Below are 18756 nucleotides of genomic sequence, written 5' to 3'. Positions count from 1 at the left end.
GCTGAAGTTGGGATGAGGGGTCAGTACTTGACAGCCAATGGACAGTGCTCGCTTCTGTCCAAAGTCTGGGCCCGATGTGAGAATCAACATTGGCATGTGGGGAGGAACCAGCTCTCATGCTGGAGAGGAAAGACAGGAGACAGCGGCTAGGAGGTTAAAGAAAAATAAGCAGTTGTAAGCTACACTCCAGAATTCTCTTCTGTGAGGAAGGAAATTGGGAAGATTGAGCCGTAGGAAAGGGCTACATCACTACTCTGAATCCCAACATTGGTGACCAGGGGAAACCCTTGTGGCCAGATTAGACATTAGAGAAATGTGGCCACAAGTATCTCACCTGGTCACTAACCTAGGGGTTTCTCTGTCGCCCAGGAACAAATAGCAATTCCTTTCTTAGTGGGGGCCAGGGACTGTGCCAAGTGTTGTGACTATATTTTCTCAGGTGATTCTCACAACCATCTAGTGAAGCAGATATTGCTAGCAACACTTTATAGATATGAAAACTGAAGCCTAGAAGGGCTAAGTGACTCCATTCCCAGAACAACACTGCTAGTAAGTAAGCATCAGTCAGGATTTGAATCTAGTCTTTGGACATCTATTCCACGGCCCTTTCAATTACTCCTTAGTTGCTACCCATGGCCAGTGACTTATGTGGGTATCAATTCATTCAACAAATATTTATTGAGACACTGTTCTCCTAACAAGTACAACTTGGAGATGTGCCTTAGAAGGAGGACATACTGCAGCAAAGCCCAAACAACACAGGAGGGAGGTTGGAGGACAGTGGGAATGGGGAATGACTGGTAATGGGTATGGGGCTTCCATTTAGGGTGTTAAAAATGTTGTAAAAGTAAATAGTGGTGATGGTTGTACAATGCTAAGCATACTAAAAACCACTGACCTATACACTTTAAGTGGGTGAATTTTATGATAGGTGAGTTACTTTTCAAACAAAGCTGCTAAAAAAAATAAAGAGAAAACTAAAAGATGAACATACCAAAAAAAGATAAACTCCACAAAAGTAGGATAGAAATAGGCATAGTCATGAGAACTTTTATATCCAAAAAATATAATATAGGATGGTATTATATTACAATTTGATTTAGGTACATGTCACAATAAATTATAAACATAAAAACAGAACAAATGAAAAATCCTAGATGCAGAGTGGTCTCACCCTGTGCAATGCATTCCCCTACTGTGAACTAAAAAAAATGGTGCTCTTGCCTTTTCCTCTCTTCCTGTGTAATTTCCATGAGGGTTATGTGAGGCTCCAAACTGAATTTTCTAGGGCAGCATTTTCCATAGCAACAGGATGGATTCAACAAGGAAATGTTAGCATCTCGTAGTTCTAGTCTTGCACTAAGTGCTCTACAAAGAAAACAACTGTGCAGCATGTCTGGGCTTCACTTACCACACTTTAAGTTGATTGATAACCTCTGCTGCTAACTCTTGAACTCTGGTCCTCGCTGGAACTTGGCTGAGCAAGTGCAACTTAGATAAAAAAAATAAATAAATGATAAATAATAAATTAAAAAAAAGAAAACTTCTTCAAAGGACACAAGAGGGAATGTCAAAGTCAAGCAGCTGTGCAAACACAGTTAAACCACAGAGCTCTAGCTATAGATGGCAAAAGGTCATCCTTAAACTGCCTACAATCTACTGGCTAAGGAGTCCAACTGGTCTTAACCTGCCTGGGCCTCTACTTCCTCATCTATTTGAAAACCAAAGCCATCCTTTGTGATAAATTTTAATACCTACTTTACTATTAGAAATAAAATTCTAGATAACAACCCACCTACGTTTTTAAAAAAATCAGTGTTAGAATTTACAATAACCATTTCAAAATGAGTATGTCAGACGTATCTAAACTAGAAGACATGATGAAATAGTCAAATGCTTAGTATTCTTCCTTATAAAAAATAAATTTGGATTTTAAAGAAGCAAAAGATGGGAGGCCATTCCATCCAAAGTTATAATAAAATGGTCTTATTTGTATTTAATAAGAGAAGCAGGGCTCACAACCCAAATCAAGTAACAGACTGCTAAAGTGGAGAAAATCAGGCAGAACTAGGCCTTATCTGTAATGTGAAGTCAGAACAATTTTCTTATGCTGTGCTACAGGATGAGGCAGTGAGGTATCATACAGGACATATCTTCTTTCTTGATAACCTACATGTATGGAGAGCCATTCATTCACTGAACTTAAAGATCTTACAGATGGGTTAAAGATGCTGGATCAGAAACACAATAATTTCCATAACACAGATTATTATAAGGCTTCTATATAGGATATATGAAGGAAAAATATTTTCAAAAACAGACCTTCCAAAATTCAGTGACAGCCTCACATTTCATGTACGCTAGTATCTCTACTACCGTAATAATTTGTGTAAGTATATGTTTTAGTAAGTAGGGAAATAATTTGAATTTGATACACATACTACCTCTGTTAATAAATGAGTTCCTTTTATAATTCTCTCCTGGTACTTTTTTCCCCAGCATCCAATTAGAAAAAAGCACAGAAGAGTAAAAAACCCAGCCTAGAAGTATGCTTGTTCATTTTTCAGAACTCCAAAACTTATTTTAGAAAACTGAGAAAAGAGAGAAGACGTATTCAAAGCTATTTTAAAAGAACAATTTTTAAATAGGTTTCACAGGTGAAAATTAAGATGTTTGCAGACTATTTCTCAGAACTATCAACGAATATAATGGTCTGGGGGGGGGATATTTTTTCCTGCAAAAAAGCTATGAATTCAGGAAGAATTTCATGTTATCATTAGTTACAGATGATAAATGTACGAGAATAGTAATGCACAGGTTGAGCCTAATGATCCTAATACCCCTTTACTGGACCACAACCTAGCAAGACAACCTTTAAAAAAATTGCATTTATCTTTGTCAATTTCTTATCATATTACACAACTGTTTAAAAAGACCTTAGCCATTTTCCCTCCAGAGAAACATCAATTTTATATTAAGAATTTTTGAGAAAATACAATTTAATGTTAAATAACTTTTTAAATAAGCAACTTACACTGATGTTTTATATTATTTTTTATAAGAGTATAAGTTTTGAAGTCAGACTTGGATTTGAATCCTGATTCTATCACTCAATATGTAAGATATGTAAAGTGCTTAGTAAAGCTGAAGGCACATGGTAAGTCCTCTAATCAAAGCAATGGTAGTTGCCTTTTATAAACACTTACCACACATGCTTTATGAATCTCAATGCATTTATTTCTCTTACATTCAACAAGATTATCCCTGTTTAACACACAAAAACCGTTAGGTTCAGAAACAGCTGAGAAACATGCCCAAGGCCTGAACCGAGGTGTGTCAGGAGCCAAAGCATCAATGCTAACCATCATTAAAAATTCTTGTGTGTGTGGGAAGGGCGGAGGGAATTTGAGTGTGTAAGCATGTGGGTGTTTGTTGGGGGATCCAAGAATTTTCTATGAGAATTAGACATTTTTCACACTGATGAAAAATGTATAAAAACAGTTAATATTCATGTTCGGATTATTGATTTTTTAATATAACTGCCTTAATATCAAATTTCACCAGGACATTTCAGTGCCTACGTTTGCATTTGTGTTTGCTTGCACAGCAGACCCAGGTTCTGGTTTAGTTGTGGGAGGCTTATGGAGAAGAGAGACTGACTAAATAGGGAAATGATGCAGTGAAAATAGATGAAGACCAGATAACATCGCTGTGTACTACAATGACAGTAAAAGAGTCTGAACTGAGAAATGCAGTGGGAGAACTGAGTCACCTTGTGGCACACACAGCACCTGGCAGATGTATGCAGAACTCAAAAGAACCTGTGAGACAGCATTCCACACACAATCATGTTACAACTGACAGTGTCGTTTCGGTGAAATGTCATCATCCATCATTATTTCATTAATGTTATTTTAAATTTTATTGGTTTTACAGTTTTGCTCATGTCTATCTATAAACTTCTTTGGGTTTTATACTTGTGCAAGAGCTATAAACATAAAACATTGTATGTAGCTTTATATTCATATATACTTAGGTATCATAAATAATGGAGTAAAAAGTGAGGAACTAAGAGAGCCTTTCTTTATTAAAAGGGGATGTGCATTATTTAAGTTTGAAAAACACGGCTCAATACTGTACTGCTTGTGCGCACGGGCGTCAGCAGGTCATTTAACCTCTCTATCACCATCTTACCTCATAGGATTTGTAGGATTAAGTGAGATAATGAAAGTGAGTGCCTGGCCACAGAAGGAATTAGGACAGTTGTCTCGTTCTTCAAAACAGGTAAGATACAGAAGCTGATACAGTTCAGCTCTTTTACTTGTGGTCTTGGGACTAGGAGTATTGATAATCACCTGAGCTTGTTAGAAACTAAGAATCCCAGGCTCCACCCCAGAGCTACTATATCAAAATCTGCATTTTAATATAGTGCCAGCTGATTTAATATATGCACATTAAAGTTTGAGAAGCACTAGTCTAGATTCCCATAGAGAAGGCTGGCATTTACTGCATTTTGTACTACTATGTAGGTTAATCTCAGCGATTAGAGAAAAGCCAGGTATAAATGACCAAAACAGACTATCCTACCCTGGGGTTCAATACATACATTATTTTACTACTGGTTCTTCATAGGCTATATATCCCACAGAGTGGGATCCTCTTCAAATGGGATCAAACTTCTAATTCAGAAAGATTAAAATAAATTTTTAAATGCAAAATATTCATAAAAGCATTCTGAATAAACAAATTTTAAGATCATGTCAATAATACGTTTTTACGTCTCCTGTGCCCAATAGCAATTAAAATCATTTATGTATGTTAACCTCATAATTAAGTATTTTGGCCCACAAGAACTAGTCTGACAAAGTACTGGCTCTGTTTATAATGACTGTGTGCTTACACTAGCAAAACACATTGCAAAAAAAAAATGTATGAGTGTATATATAAAATGTATTATTTTAACTGTTCAACAAAAATATTAGGTCACATCCAGTAGTTAGGATTTTGTTAGTGTAATTTACCTAGAAAATATCTATGTTTTTCTCCTTGAAATCAGTGGCCCTATACATTTAATGCTTACTTCACTTAAAAAGATTAGGTACTGTTCCTGGAAGCAAAGAAAACAAAATTAACAACTAATATCCAGGAGAGCTACTAATATATAAAATGACCTTGATATCATCCGCTTAAGGGCTATTTTGATAGAATCCAAGCTTGAACTACGTTATTTATTGCTCTATGTTCTCTACATATGGGCCACAGGAACCACATTTGAAGACTGTAATGCAAAGTAGATTATCATGTGTATGTGCATGTATGTATTCATGTATGCATGTATGTATGAAGGTATATATGTACATGTGTGTTTATATGCATATGTAGATATGGTTTGGTCTACTAGGCAATTCTTTTTTTTTTTTTAAAGATTTTATTTATTTATTTGACAGAGATCACAAGTAGTCAGAGAAGCAGGCAGAGAGAGAGAGGAGGAAGCAGACTCCCTGCTGAGCAGAGAGCCCGATATGGGGCTCGATCCCAGGACCCTGAGATCATGACCTGAGCCGAAGGCAGAGGCTTTAACCCACTGAGACACCCAGGCGCCCCTAGTTTGGTCTACTAGGCAATTCTTATAATCTCTGTGTTTCTGATATGACCTAGGTCAAAGGTAGAGTCCTCCTTTAATCTTTCATGGTTTCAGGCAATCCTGAACCAAGAGTCAATCATAAACTGCGAGGTATATTAGTGCCAGTATAGGTAAAACACTCTAGTCCTCATGGTGACTATGATGACTGTAACTTAATAAAAGAATGACAATCTGGGGCACCTGGGTGGCTCAGTGGGTTAAAGCCTCTGCCTTCGGCTCAGGTCATGATCTCAGGGTCTTGGGATCGAGCCCCACATTGGGCTCTCTGCTCTGCAGGAAGCCTGTTTCCTCCTCTCTCTCTGCCTGCTTTTCTGCCTACTTGTGATCTCTGTCTGACAAAAAAATAAATTAAAATCTTTAAAAGAAAAAAAAAAGAGAATGGCAATCTGACACTACTGGTTAACTCCAATTTTAGAAGTGTATATGCTATTTTGCAGTCCTTTGGGCCCTTAATACAATCAATCCACAGTTCTTAGAACCATAAAATCTTTCTCTTTCTAGTACTTCAAATTTTAATAATTTCATATAGTAATCAATATAAACTCTATATATACATACATGGGCAATCCAGGGAAACACAAAGAGATATTTTTAGCTTATACTGAAACTATATTATCATTTTCCTATTAGCTATTGCAAAGAAAAGAAACCATTATCTACAGTTGAATTCACTGAATGATATCTCAGCAAACAGAAAACAGGTAAAAAAAAAAAAAAAAAGGCAAGCCATGTTTTTCTACTAGAGTGGTTACATGCTTCCCTCTCTAGAAACCCAAGATATTTTAATCCTTCAAGATTTTAGATATATGATAAAAAATCTATACCCATTTTCCCTATCAAAAATACTCTAAAAATCCTCTGTTCTTTAGTCTCAAACTAACTGAATCCCTTTGAGAAAATAAACACAATAGGGTACTGGCCAACGAAATAAGATGTGTATTAAAGAAAAGAAAATCTTTTTTTTTTAATTGCTTTTTTTTTTTTTAAGATTTTTTTTTAAATTTATTTACTTGAGAGAGAGACAGTGAGAGAGAGCATGAATGAGGAGAAGGTCAGAGAGAGAAGCAGACTCCCCATGGAGCTGGGAGTCCGATGCGGGACTCGATCCTGGGACTCCAGGATCATGACCCGAGCCGAAGGCAGTCGTCCAACCAACTGAGCCACCCAGGCGTCCCTAAAGAAAAGAAAATCTTAAACCACTTGGTCTCTAAGCCTTAAGAGAGTCTAATAAAGACAGTTTTTTTCGAATTTTTTTTCACTGTCAAGAAACTTGGATATAGGTAAGAAGAATCCAAATATATGCTGAAGAAAGGTACTTGCTTAAGAAAATCCTATTATGCCTTGCATGAATTAATGAATTTACTTAATATTTTGTATGTTGTTTCTTACTCAGTTCAACTAGCATTTGGCACGACCAAAGTTTAATTAAATTAAGGAGTTGGTGGTGCTTTGAATTAACATCAGATGCTAGTACTCATCTCCACCCAGTCATCCTTTTATCCTCTAATGTGTCTCTGAAAATGGCATGTGTTCTCCAGGCAACCCAACCTTTTGACAAAGGCAGATATATACGGAACGTTACATAGTCATTTCGTTATCAAGGTCACTATCTTCCTTTGGTAGGATTTAATACATTGAAACCACTTCATTACATAACACTTTAGATAGCTATGAAAGCATGAATTTGGTCCCATACCAAATTTAGTTTCACTGAGAAGTGCAAGCCTTATCTAGAGTCACCATTAAATTATAAAATGCAGTTAGTACCTTTATAATTCCACACTAACTTTATATCCTAAGACAGCAATTGAACGAGAATCTCACTATATATAGAATCCTGCTTGTGTTACTAGACATTAACATACTCATATGAATATAGCAAAGGGACAGTCTTTCAAAATTATTGCTTATAAGAAATTCTACACATCAATTTTCTTCCTTTCAAATGGCAAAGTAGCTCGCAGCCTCTATTATCTATACAGGAAATGATTCAGGCCAAATGCCAATTTGAGATAGCCAAGTCCACTTTCAAAAAGGAAAAGTTGGCATATTTTTATAATTGCTCCTAGTGCAAAGATACCTCAGATATGATCTAACAATAGACTGGAGAAGATGAAGGTAATTTTTCAGATTTTTAAAGCTCAAGGCTTAAGGGACTAAAAGTAGTCTTGTCTGAGAGGAAGTTTATTAGTAGACATCTGACTGGCTGTCTGGATCTGATGACTTAGGGAAGGTAACAGGAAACCTTCACCCAATAAGCATATATAAGGAGCAAGTGGCTTTGATTTCTGACACAAAGCAAATGTGTCTGTTCCATGCAAAAGATATGAGGGCCTATTGAAGGAATGTAAAGCCCCTTCTTGTTTGTAGGGGAAAACAGGGAACGGGGCTAATACAACTATAGGGGGATTTCTCTGTCATAAAAGAAGTGTTTCTTTTATCCACTTAAGAATTAATTTGGGCACAGAGGAAGGACCTTTGGAAGCACTGATCCTGAACACATCAGAACAGAACAGTTCTACTTTTTCTTCTCTGAACTGCCAATGTACATGATGGAGTGAGGGAGATGGGGGTGGGTGGGTGTAGGAATCAAAAAGAATATGAAGACACTCAGATGGAAATGATACTGGTTTGACCTCAATTCAAGAAGAAATGTTTAAAATGGCTAACAGATGCCTCTTGTTAAAGTGTAGCACTGGGGGAGGAGGAGGCAAGAAGAAATTCTGGACAAAGTAGGAAGGAGTTCCTCAGAGTTGGGATTTTTTAGTAACAGCTCTTGTCCTAAGACATTTCTTGTCTTAGGACAAGAGCTGTTAGACACTCAAAATGTGCCAAGGCCAAGAGGAATGCCTCGTAGTACGCTCAAGTACATTTAGTACCACTTAAAAACTAACTGAAGTGACACCTACACAAACTCCCCTAGCATTTTTGCATCTGAAGACATCACAAGCCCTTTCTACATGCTGGCCTTATGATACCTCTGTAAGGTCTGTATCATAATTCTAATTTTTATTCATAAGCAAGCTAAGGCACAAATAGAGCCTGAGTGGCAACAGCAGTCTGCAATTTTGTTCACTGTAACACACTTCCTCCATTTTAACGTAGGCAACTCTAGAGACACTGTGAGGAAATGTCCTTAGAGACAGCAGCTGTAAAGCCCAACAAAATCACAACTCTGGGGAGACAGAACCCTCTCTAAAGGCTCAGTGATGGAGTCCAGGAGATAGATGCCTTTCACGTAAGAGTACTAATGAGTGCAGTCCTTTAAAAAGGACACCAAATCACCCATGAATACAGGAAAAAGGCAGAAGATACCGTTTTCTTATTTTCCCCCACTGTTGAGACTGGAACAGTGACAATTTTAACAAAACATATAATCCAAAATCTTAATCTTCACTGGTGCAGTAAGATTCCAAGACCCATATTTTGCTAATGATTTCAATGTTTTGATCAGAGACATTTCCACATCCTTGATCCCAGACAGTTCTCTTCTACCATAACCAAATTATCTGTATGAAATGTAATGCCAGGATCTGAAGGAAACAATGCATACGGTCAGCATACACTGGTTCTATATATTTTGAGAAACACTTAAGTACACAAAGGAAGCTTGCAACGTTAAAGAAATGGTGTGAACAAAACTGGTGGCTTGTCTAATGGGAAATCCAGTGTCCTTTCAGAAAACTGAAGATACTCAAAAGTTGCTCCCCAATTTCTATTAACAACCCTCTAAAAATGAACATTTTCTTTTGATACAAATATACAAATTTAAAATAAGTGTGCAGTTCAGAATGGCCTACCATTGTCAGATTGCTTATGTGCCAGAAAATATACAGTCAATAAAAAAATACCAGAGAGGTGGGGGACAAAAGGCTCTCTGGATCTGAACAGCAAAAATGAATTTCACTTCAATAGGTAGCGATTCGTGGAGAAAGTGATGTCCTTGGAAACCAGTAGCACTAAAAGATGGCAGGTCACAAATCTGGTGATGGGGGATAAGACGTATAGTAAGGCCCATTTTCCTGTGGAAGAAAAAAAAGACAAGAACATTAAGTAATAAAACCAATTTAAATGGGAATGTGAAAGAAAAGGATTTATAGTCAATGATACCGCATTTGTAAAATGTCTATCTAGCTCATGCCGGACCCTGAGCAAGGTGTGCCATCAAAACGATTCCATTTCAGTCAGCCAAAGCTGGTATAAAGTGGGCAGAGGTCATTAGGATGATAATATTCTTCAATAACATTATTCCTTACTGAATATGCTAAATGCCAGATACTTTATAACAGCACTTTCTTTCATTATCCCTTTATATCCTTACGTAATGCCATGAGGTAGGTAACCACTTTTTGCAGAAGAAGAAACTGAGGATCACACAGCTTGCATAACTCACCTAAATTCACCTAGCAGTAACAAGGAGTCTGAATTGAAATCCTCGTGTATTCAAATCTAGCGCCCAGATTATTTTGTTAGAGTGGGTTGTCTTACTGCATACTGAACCTTAATATAGAATGATGGAACAGAAAAGTACGTTTGAATTTTCTGACTTCATTTTGTCTAACTTTATCTTAATAAAAGTGAAGACAGTTAATTTGACGATAAATGGACCTTTGATTATATTTATGGGATTTGGGATTCATTTCTCTCTTTTTTTTTAAAAAAGACTTTATTTATTCATTTGACAGAGATCACAAGTATGCAGAGAGGTAGGCAGTGACAGAGAGGAGGAAGCAGGCTCCCTGCTTGAGCAGAAAACCCAATGTGGGGTTCGATCCCAGGACCCTGAGCTGAAGGCAGAGGCTTAACCCACTGAGCCACCCAGGCACCCCTCATTTCTCATTTTTAAGGAAAGTATTTGACAAATAGTTTTTCAGTAAACTATAAACAGAAATGTTTAGCATTAATGTAGATAATAGGAATGGAGAATGAGACACAGCTGAAAGTAGCATTGCTTTATGGTATATTTACACTATTGGTTATGATGGAGCATTAAATCTAACCGGTTTTGAAAAGAGTAGGTGGTTAAATGTTATTTGAGTAACTAAGGGTATCAGAAACTTTTTTGTTTTTGTTTTTGGGAAAGGGTGAGCAAGAGCGTGAGTGGGGTGGGGGTGGATAAGGAGGGAGGGAGATTCTTAAGTAGGCTTCACACCCAGTGTGGAGCTCAACTCAGGGCCGATCTCACGACCCTCAGATTATGACTTGAGCTGAAACAGAGTCCTATGCTTAACCGACTAAGTGCCCCTCCTGCCGGTACCCCTAAAAGCCCTGACATTTTTCAGGGCACATGCTCTGGAGCAAGAATTGATACAGTACCATAGCTAGAAAAATAAGAGAAGAGCTAGGAAAATTTACTTTTTGATTATAAATCTGACCAGGTATTAACAAGATTTTTAAAAAATTAGGTAGAAACAAACCCTAAGATTGGCTGCATTTCAGGATACTTGAGAAAAAATTAATGAAAACTTTATTTTTGTAGTTTAGAATTTCTTATTAAGATCTGTTTTATTTACCACTCCTATAGCCTCAACATATATGGAAGCTATGCTTAAGAAACATTCCTGAAGAGAGAACTGTTTTGAAGTTTACTCTCCATCTTTAAGATTTCTCCATTCCATTCTGTAACTACCAAATATTTTTAGGTTTTCCTTTCTACATTAACTTGTGATAAGTAAGAAGGGCAAATCTAATTCTTAATGCTATGTAACACAGCTTTTTATATTAGTCACATACTGTGCAAAAAGACCGCTGAGCAATCCATTTTCTCTATTTCTTAGAAATTTGAAGAACGGTTGCCAGGTAAATTTGTGTACCCTCTCTTTGACTGTATTTTATATTTGTAAGAATGCTGACTAGCAGCCTTTCTGAAATGGTCTCCGTAACATTTTGATATAGAGAGAGAGATAAAAATTACCTTCTAATTACCTTCAAAGACTCCTTTCACGCCTATAAAACTTATGTCACTGTTCAAAGTCACAAAAGACCCAGAAGATAGAAGGCCATGGAAACCAGTCAACCATGACACATTGTGCCCTGTCACACCTACTATGGGCAAGGCACAACTGAATAGGACAATAAATTAACCAATTCTATACTCATTTCCTTTTCTCTGATTATATATTTCATTTTCCTAGCAAAGGCAAATATTTCTTTACAGGATAGTATCTAACCACTTACTGGATCTCCACCTCAATCCTAGTGTGTCACAAACCGAACATTCCACCTGTCTCTTCTCTCTCATTCCCTCAATACCCTCACCCCAATGCTCTTCCTTCAAACTGCCTCTCTGGCATGGCAGCAATACCGTCCACCAAGTCTCCTACAGCAGAAACTGTAGTCACCTTAGGCATCCTTCCTCTTTCATCTCCCCTAATGGTTTACTCAGTCACCAGATGCTGTGGATTTTATTTCCTAAAATGTTTACTTCTAAATCTAAGATCTTCCAGTCATTGCCATTATCACTATTGCTGCCCTAGCTCTGGTTTCATTTCTCCTCTGGCCTACTGATAGCCTCTTACTTGTCTACCTGCTCAAAGTGTTAACCTCCCTAGTTATGCTGTTTCTATTGCCATCATTCTAAACAGAAATATAACAGCAGAATACTCCCCACAGACCACAAAGCCAAAGTGCTACAAGTAACATGTAAAGCTCTAGTATCCAGTGACCTGCCCTCTACTGGGCCTTCTCACAACATCTCCTAACACCTTCTTTTGTTTCTTCCCTGTTTTTATATCTCTCTTTGGCCTTTATATATAGATGGCCTAATATCTCAATTTTAGAGAGCTCTAGTACAGGCAAGAGAGATGATCCAATCACCCAAGAGTTAGATTACAGGTTTTTTTTTTAAATAAAGATTTTATTTATTTATTAGAAAGAGACAGAGCATGTGTGCACAAGTGAGGGGAGGGGAAGAGGGAGAGGGAGAGGGAGAAGCAGGCTCCCTGTTGAGCAGAAAGCCCAATGCATGGCTGGATCCCAAGACCCCGAGATCATGAACTAAGCCCCACTCAGAGGCTTAACTGACTGAACTACCCAGGCGCTCTGAGATTATAGGTTATTTTATTTTGATTTAGCACATCATTTGATATATAAAATATAAGAAAAATATAAGAAAAACCTAAAAGAAGCAAACAAAACAAAGTTTGAGTGTGGTGTTGAAACTTAATGGAAGTTGGCTTTATAGGCCCTTAAGTATATAGAAAATGTGTTGGCTTAAAAAACAGGCATTGGGGTTTTCTAATCAATACAATCCAACCTATATACTATACCCTAGAAAATAAATTATAAATCCAGACACTAGCTTTGAATTGTCATTCTGAATTTTTGGTCACAAAATATCTTTTAGTGTCTTTCATTTCCTGCTACCCATTTTTTAAATTATTAATGAGAGATGTATACTTCAAAAGAGTAACAATAAGGCCATTTTCTATTCCAGCAATCTACAATAAACACGAACTGATGTTCTTCCCCCCCCATTCAATAATCTTTGTATCTTTGACCCAGCTGCTTCAATTACAAATCCTCTTTGTTCAAAAGCCAAGCATGAAATTTTATTAGCCATTAGAACACATTAAATACTCTGCTCTTCACATAAAGGGAGACAGAAATTATAGCTGAAGTTAAAGAAATGGTAGAGAGAAAATGTCTTGCAGAATAGTTATTTTAGTGTATACATGCTGTACAATAATTAGGGAAAAATAATTCATTTCAAACTGAATATAAGCTTCAAATATATTCCCTGACTCACGCATAAAAATATGTAATCAGCAACAGTTAAATAAGGAGACTGATGATCTTTTGGCCAAGTATGTTACTTACTTTTGTTTTTGGGTTTTTTTTGAACTACTAAAGCACGAATAAACACAATGGGATGGAGCTTTGATAAAATTCAAGAGTAGCCCTTTATCAGTGTTTAAGTAATATATTCATAAATGCATCTATAAGTAATTATACTAATACTACTGGTTGATACTTTTAAAAACATTATATAAACTTTTGGCAAAATGAAACCTTTAGTAGGGTAAAGGCTACTAAGATAGCCTACTGTTTTGAATTAATACTGAAAAATGTCACACACCAGCAGATTCTTCTGACTCTACTTGCATAGATAAAAAGTTAATCAATCTTAAGAAAATTAGGCAGAGGTGGTAGAAAATGGACAATATAAGCAAGGATTGGCTTCAAACCAACAGTAGGAAAATCTCCTATTGAAAAACTTACTGGGGAAAAAGTCCTCTCTTAGGACAAAGAGTTTTCCTATTTACTGTAGGAAAAGAACATTAAATGATACTAGCAAGTTTACTAGAACATTTCTTTAAATGCCCATTAGGCATTCATATCCTCTTCTAATCAAAGGATGTTGTGCCCATCAGCAGTGCCCTATAGAAAAGCTAAGATACTGCACCAGGTGAGGGAGAACTCCTGGTACTTCTTACCCTGGCATCATATTCAAGGACAAAAGGAGGAAAGTCAATCTGTTCCGGTGATATGGCAGAGAATAGCTGGTGGAGGCTGTCCACATGGTGGATTTTGTCCTTCAGTCCCGAGACAGAAAAGGTGGTAAAAAACCATGTTGATACCTGATTAAGAGAAGAGAAAACAATTTAAGCCAGTGGCCAAAGTTAGAAATACAAACATGGTTTTGAAGATTTATACTAGGGAGAAACTATGTTTCAAAATTGAAAGCATGTCAGAAAAAGCTTGTAATAAGTAATGTTTTTCAAAGTATGGGTTGTAGTTCACCAGTGAATTATGCAATCAGTTTAATGGATTATGAACAGCAGTAAAAACAACAATAAAAAGGAACAACATTAGAGTAACAATTACTGGGGAAGGCAGTAAGGGTGAGCAAAGTGTTTCAGGAAGCTTTTGATTCTGTTTAGGTGTCTCTATACTCCTTTGTGTGTAGTATGTTGTCATGCAACAAATGCTTCTTACTGTGGATTGTGGGCAAAATCCCTGGCATTATTTGGTAGAATAATTGATTCATTGCTACTCTGAAAATGGTTAACATCTCCAAATTCACAAGCTCTTTTCATGTTTTCAAATGAGACTGAAAAGTTTGCCAATATTTGATACATTTTTCAGCTAACATTTGGCATGTGGTCTTTTTCCTAAATCAATCAAAGCAAATCTGTGGAGCCACCTTTGCTCATTTCACTTTGCAACATGCAATCCCCCTATAAAAGCTAGTCTGCAAAATTTGTTGGCTCCAAAAAAAGAAAAAAAAATATTCTTAATAACAAACAAAACTACATAAACTAGGCAACAACTAGAACTCACAAATTATTGTCCATCTATCTAAATGCCAGTCTTAACTAGTCATGTTTACCAATGGCTTACACAATGATTCTATGAGGTAGATACAATATTGTTGCTATCCCCATTTTATTTACAGAAGGAAACATGTGCATATGAACACGGCACTGGGACAGTGCACTACGAATGTACAGCTGGGTATGTTATACACACACAACACTCTGGGCATCTGCCACTGATGTCAATCTTACCACATTTTCCAGGTGCTATTCAAACCTTTCACATATTTCATGCCCCTAATATGACATGCTTCCTTTGTACCTCCTTATGAGAATAGGTATGAAAGAACAGACAACACTGCACTAACTTGTCAGGATCTTGTCCAAGTCTGCCCTTGGTAGAGACTCACTTCCTTCATTATTTCTCCCTTACAGCTCCAGATTCTCTCTTCTATTGAATTCGTAATACCTGAAATGTCCATTGCATTTAGAGCACTTATTCCTTCCTAGTATTTTATAAATTCCTAGTATTTTAGTTTCTTATGTCTATTTCTGTAATTTCCCTAGGACTTGGCAGACAATCATAGAATAATAGTCTAAAGTTTTATAAGATACAGATGGAACCATCATTCTCAAAGTATTTGATAAAGAATGAGTAAATAAAGATAGAACTTATTCTACAATGATTTTTACAGTCTGAGTCACTATTCTATTTTGGCTATACTACCAATGACTGGCATAAGGTCTCAAATATTAACATTATCCTCTGAACCCTCTCCCCTCCCATCTTATCAAGTTTATTTGGAGGGGGGTGATGGAGAAGAGGGGAGGCACCTGGCCTTGCTAGAACCAGGTGGGTTAATTTAAATCAAATTAAACAGTCACTTATTTACATACCCCAAATCAGTTTTTGACATCAGTTTCTTTAAAGCACACAGTGTTATATACCTCATTTTCTGCAAACTAGAGTAGTGACACTTCCAGATTAGGAGCTCTAACTACAATTAGCCACAGAAGTAGCTAATAAACCAGTAAGAATGGAGAGATCACAGACATTTTACAGATTCCAGAAAGAGCTTAAGGAACTAGGAAGATTGTAAAATCCAAACAGAGAAGCACCTGATGGCTGTGTTAAGAGATTAAACATGTGTGCAAGGAATTAAACATCTATTGGTCATCTGTGTATTAAGCACTGAGCTGTTGGTGATACAGGGTAACAGTGATAGAGCTATTCCTCTAAAGGGGGCTTGGGTTTTAGTAGAGGAGCTAGATTATAAGCAGAAGCATAACAACTACCTAAGGCAAAATGTACTAAATGCAATGAATGGCCCACAGAAACAGGTGAATACCTATATATGCAAGGAGCCACTGCTGCATGGGAAAAATACAGAACTGTAAGGGCCTAAGAAGAAAACTCTTGTGCCTTTGTTCTCTTGCCTCTGAAGCTTTTTACATGCTGCTTTTATATGCCTGGCAATTGTTCTTCAGAGCTTAGATCAAAATTCACCCCAGTTAGGAGGACTTCTTTGACCACACTTCCACCGAAAACTGGAAAGGAGCTTCTAAATGTCCCAACAAACATTTTGTTTATTCATGCTATGGCATAATTAGTATTCTGTATTGTATTATCTGATTCTCTAAATAGACTGTAAATTCCCCAATGCAGGGAATGTCTTATACAATACCATATGCAGTGTGTAATTAACAACCAAAAAAAGTAGGGAATTTAAGGTGTTGGAAGAATTAACAACTCAGGGGAGGGGTGAACAGCAGTAAAAACAACAATAAAAAGGGTGTACTATTTTAATACTCTTTAGGGGTGGTTTAATAGTTCTTCATTCTACAATAAAAATACATTGTACTTCAATCTGCACCTCAAGTTCTTCCTCTAAAAAACAAGCAAGTTAGACTTACATGATCTTTAAGGTCCCTCTTAATTGTATAGTTCTAGGCAAAGAATCCTGTATATGCCACACCAAACGACCTAGTGGGGTGGCGGTGGTAAACTCAAAGAGAAGGTTGGGTTGGGGAGACTAGTCAGTAACCTCAGGCATACAATCTGCGAAAGAGAAAAACATTTCTCTGTCCCATTTTCTGTCATTACCTCCTTCACATCCTCCAGGTATTGGCAAGAGAAAATTACTCAAAGTAGACAGAAGGAAAAACCCAGTTTTCTGTTCAGGGACACTCAAGAGCACTGTTTTTGCTTCTTAAAATTTCAGTTTTCTATAACTTAGCTTTTAATTTTCAATAATTTATGTCATAAATATGCATTTACATAAACTTATGTTACTTATTACCTCCTATTTTAATGAACCGATGAAAATTTAAAATTTGAAAAAGGACTGTTGTGATGTTTTTTAAATGCTGGAAATTCTTTCACCCAATTATTCACAAACGGAAAGCCAAGAACACAGGATCACAAAATAATATAAACTAGGAAAAGACTATAAAAGACTTTAGTACATGTGTGTACTAAAATAATCTACTGAAGCCAGAATCAAGAGTGGGTTTAAATAGTTAGTTTGCCTTGTATTAGTAAACTTCAAAGAAGAAAAAAAGAGTAGTGATTTATATGAGCAGTCAATTTATTACCACTTTGGGTGGAGTGTCCTGGAAAAGATCTGAGGAGTACTGAAATCAGAACAGTGTGATTCGATTATTTTATTATCCTTTGATTTCATCTCATTATTTTATAATTATAAACACCCCGTTTAGAGTTTTTGACTTAGTATAAAATAATGGATGGATTTCATTACACATGGGTCTTATTCTCTCAATCCTCCCTCATTTTCCCCATTGCAAAATGTTATCAAGAGGTAACATAATGCTTTTCACTTTATATATCTGGTCTTCAGCCTCTGCCCAACTTCTATTTGAAGCAATTCCAATGTGTGGCAGCCAAGGCTGGTGGCTCTAACACTGAAATTTCTGGTAATGTGCTTCCATCAATGCCACAGGCTGGATAGCTATTTATAGACTCTCTACTGTGGAGGAGGAGGGATTAAAGTCATATCTTAGCAAAGAGTGGCCACACAGTTTTATAAGTTTGGTACAAATGAACACTATACTGGTAAATCTGAATTTATAACAGAAGTAAAGAAAATTATGAAAATGTTCAAGTATTCACTGAAGTTAAAAGAACACCAGTATTAGCCACCAATCATTCACATTTTCCTTATGTTTTAACACATATCTACCCATCCCTCTATTCATCTGTTGATCCATCTTACTTTTTTTGCTGCATCTCCAAGTAAACTGCAGACATCAGAAAGCTGTCCCCAACTACAGCATTCATTATCTCTAATGAGACTTCAAAGTTTGTTCAGTTTCTTTGCTATAAAATTTATATTTGATGAAAAGCACAGATTTTAATTGTACTTTGCTATTTAGGCAAATACATTATATATATAAAAATCCTACTCAGATACAAAACATTTCATCACCCCAGAAAGTTCTTTCATGCTCCTCTTCCCTTATGGCCCTCTCCATGGAGGCAAATGATGTTTTGTTTTTTTTTTCTACCATGGATTAGTTTTGTCTGCTCTAGAATTTCATATAAATGGAATCATACAGCATATAATCAATTTTTATGTAAGGACTCTTTCACTCAGCTTAATGTTTTTAAGATTTTTGTGTGTGGTTCTGTGTATCAGTAGTGTGTTCTCTTTCACTGCCAAGAAAAACTTCATTACGAGAACGTGCAAGAGCTTAATTATTTGTAATCCTACTGACAAGCAGCACCTTGGCTGCGTCCAGTTTTTGGGTTGCTATGACGAAAGCTGCTACGAACATTCTTATAGAAGTCTTTTTTGGCACATGTTTTCAGCTCATTTAGGTAAATACTTAGCAGTG

General features: G+C 36.6%; 1 protein-coding gene across 3 annotated transcripts in view; it reads right to left on the bottom strand.

Annotated features, from left to right (window-relative positions):
• Nucleotides 1-9201: 9201 nt before the first annotated feature.
• Nucleotides 9202-18756, bottom strand: part of GDAP2 (ganglioside induced differentiation associated protein 2) — a 68547-nt gene continuing 58992 nt past the window's right edge. For all 3 annotated transcript variants that reach the window (XM_082688012.1, XM_082688013.1, XM_082688014.1), the window contains 2 exons: nucleotides 14080-14223; nucleotides 9202-9666 (listed from right to left, as the gene is read on the bottom strand). In XM_082688012.1, the coding sequence (XP_082544138.1) occupies nucleotides 9619-9666; nucleotides 14080-14223 (192 nt within the window). In that variant the 3' untranslated portion in view covers nucleotides 9202-9618. The remainder of the gene's footprint in view (nucleotides 9667-14079; nucleotides 14224-18756) is intronic.

This window comes from Mustela nivalis (genome assembly GCF_964662115.1).
Source record: "Mustela nivalis genome assembly, chromosome: 10".
Classification (NCBI taxonomy): Eukaryota; Metazoa; Chordata; class Mammalia; order Carnivora; family Mustelidae; genus Mustela; species Mustela nivalis.
Note: the sequence above shows the minus strand (reverse complement) of the source record. Positions and strands in the feature narration are given on the sequence as shown.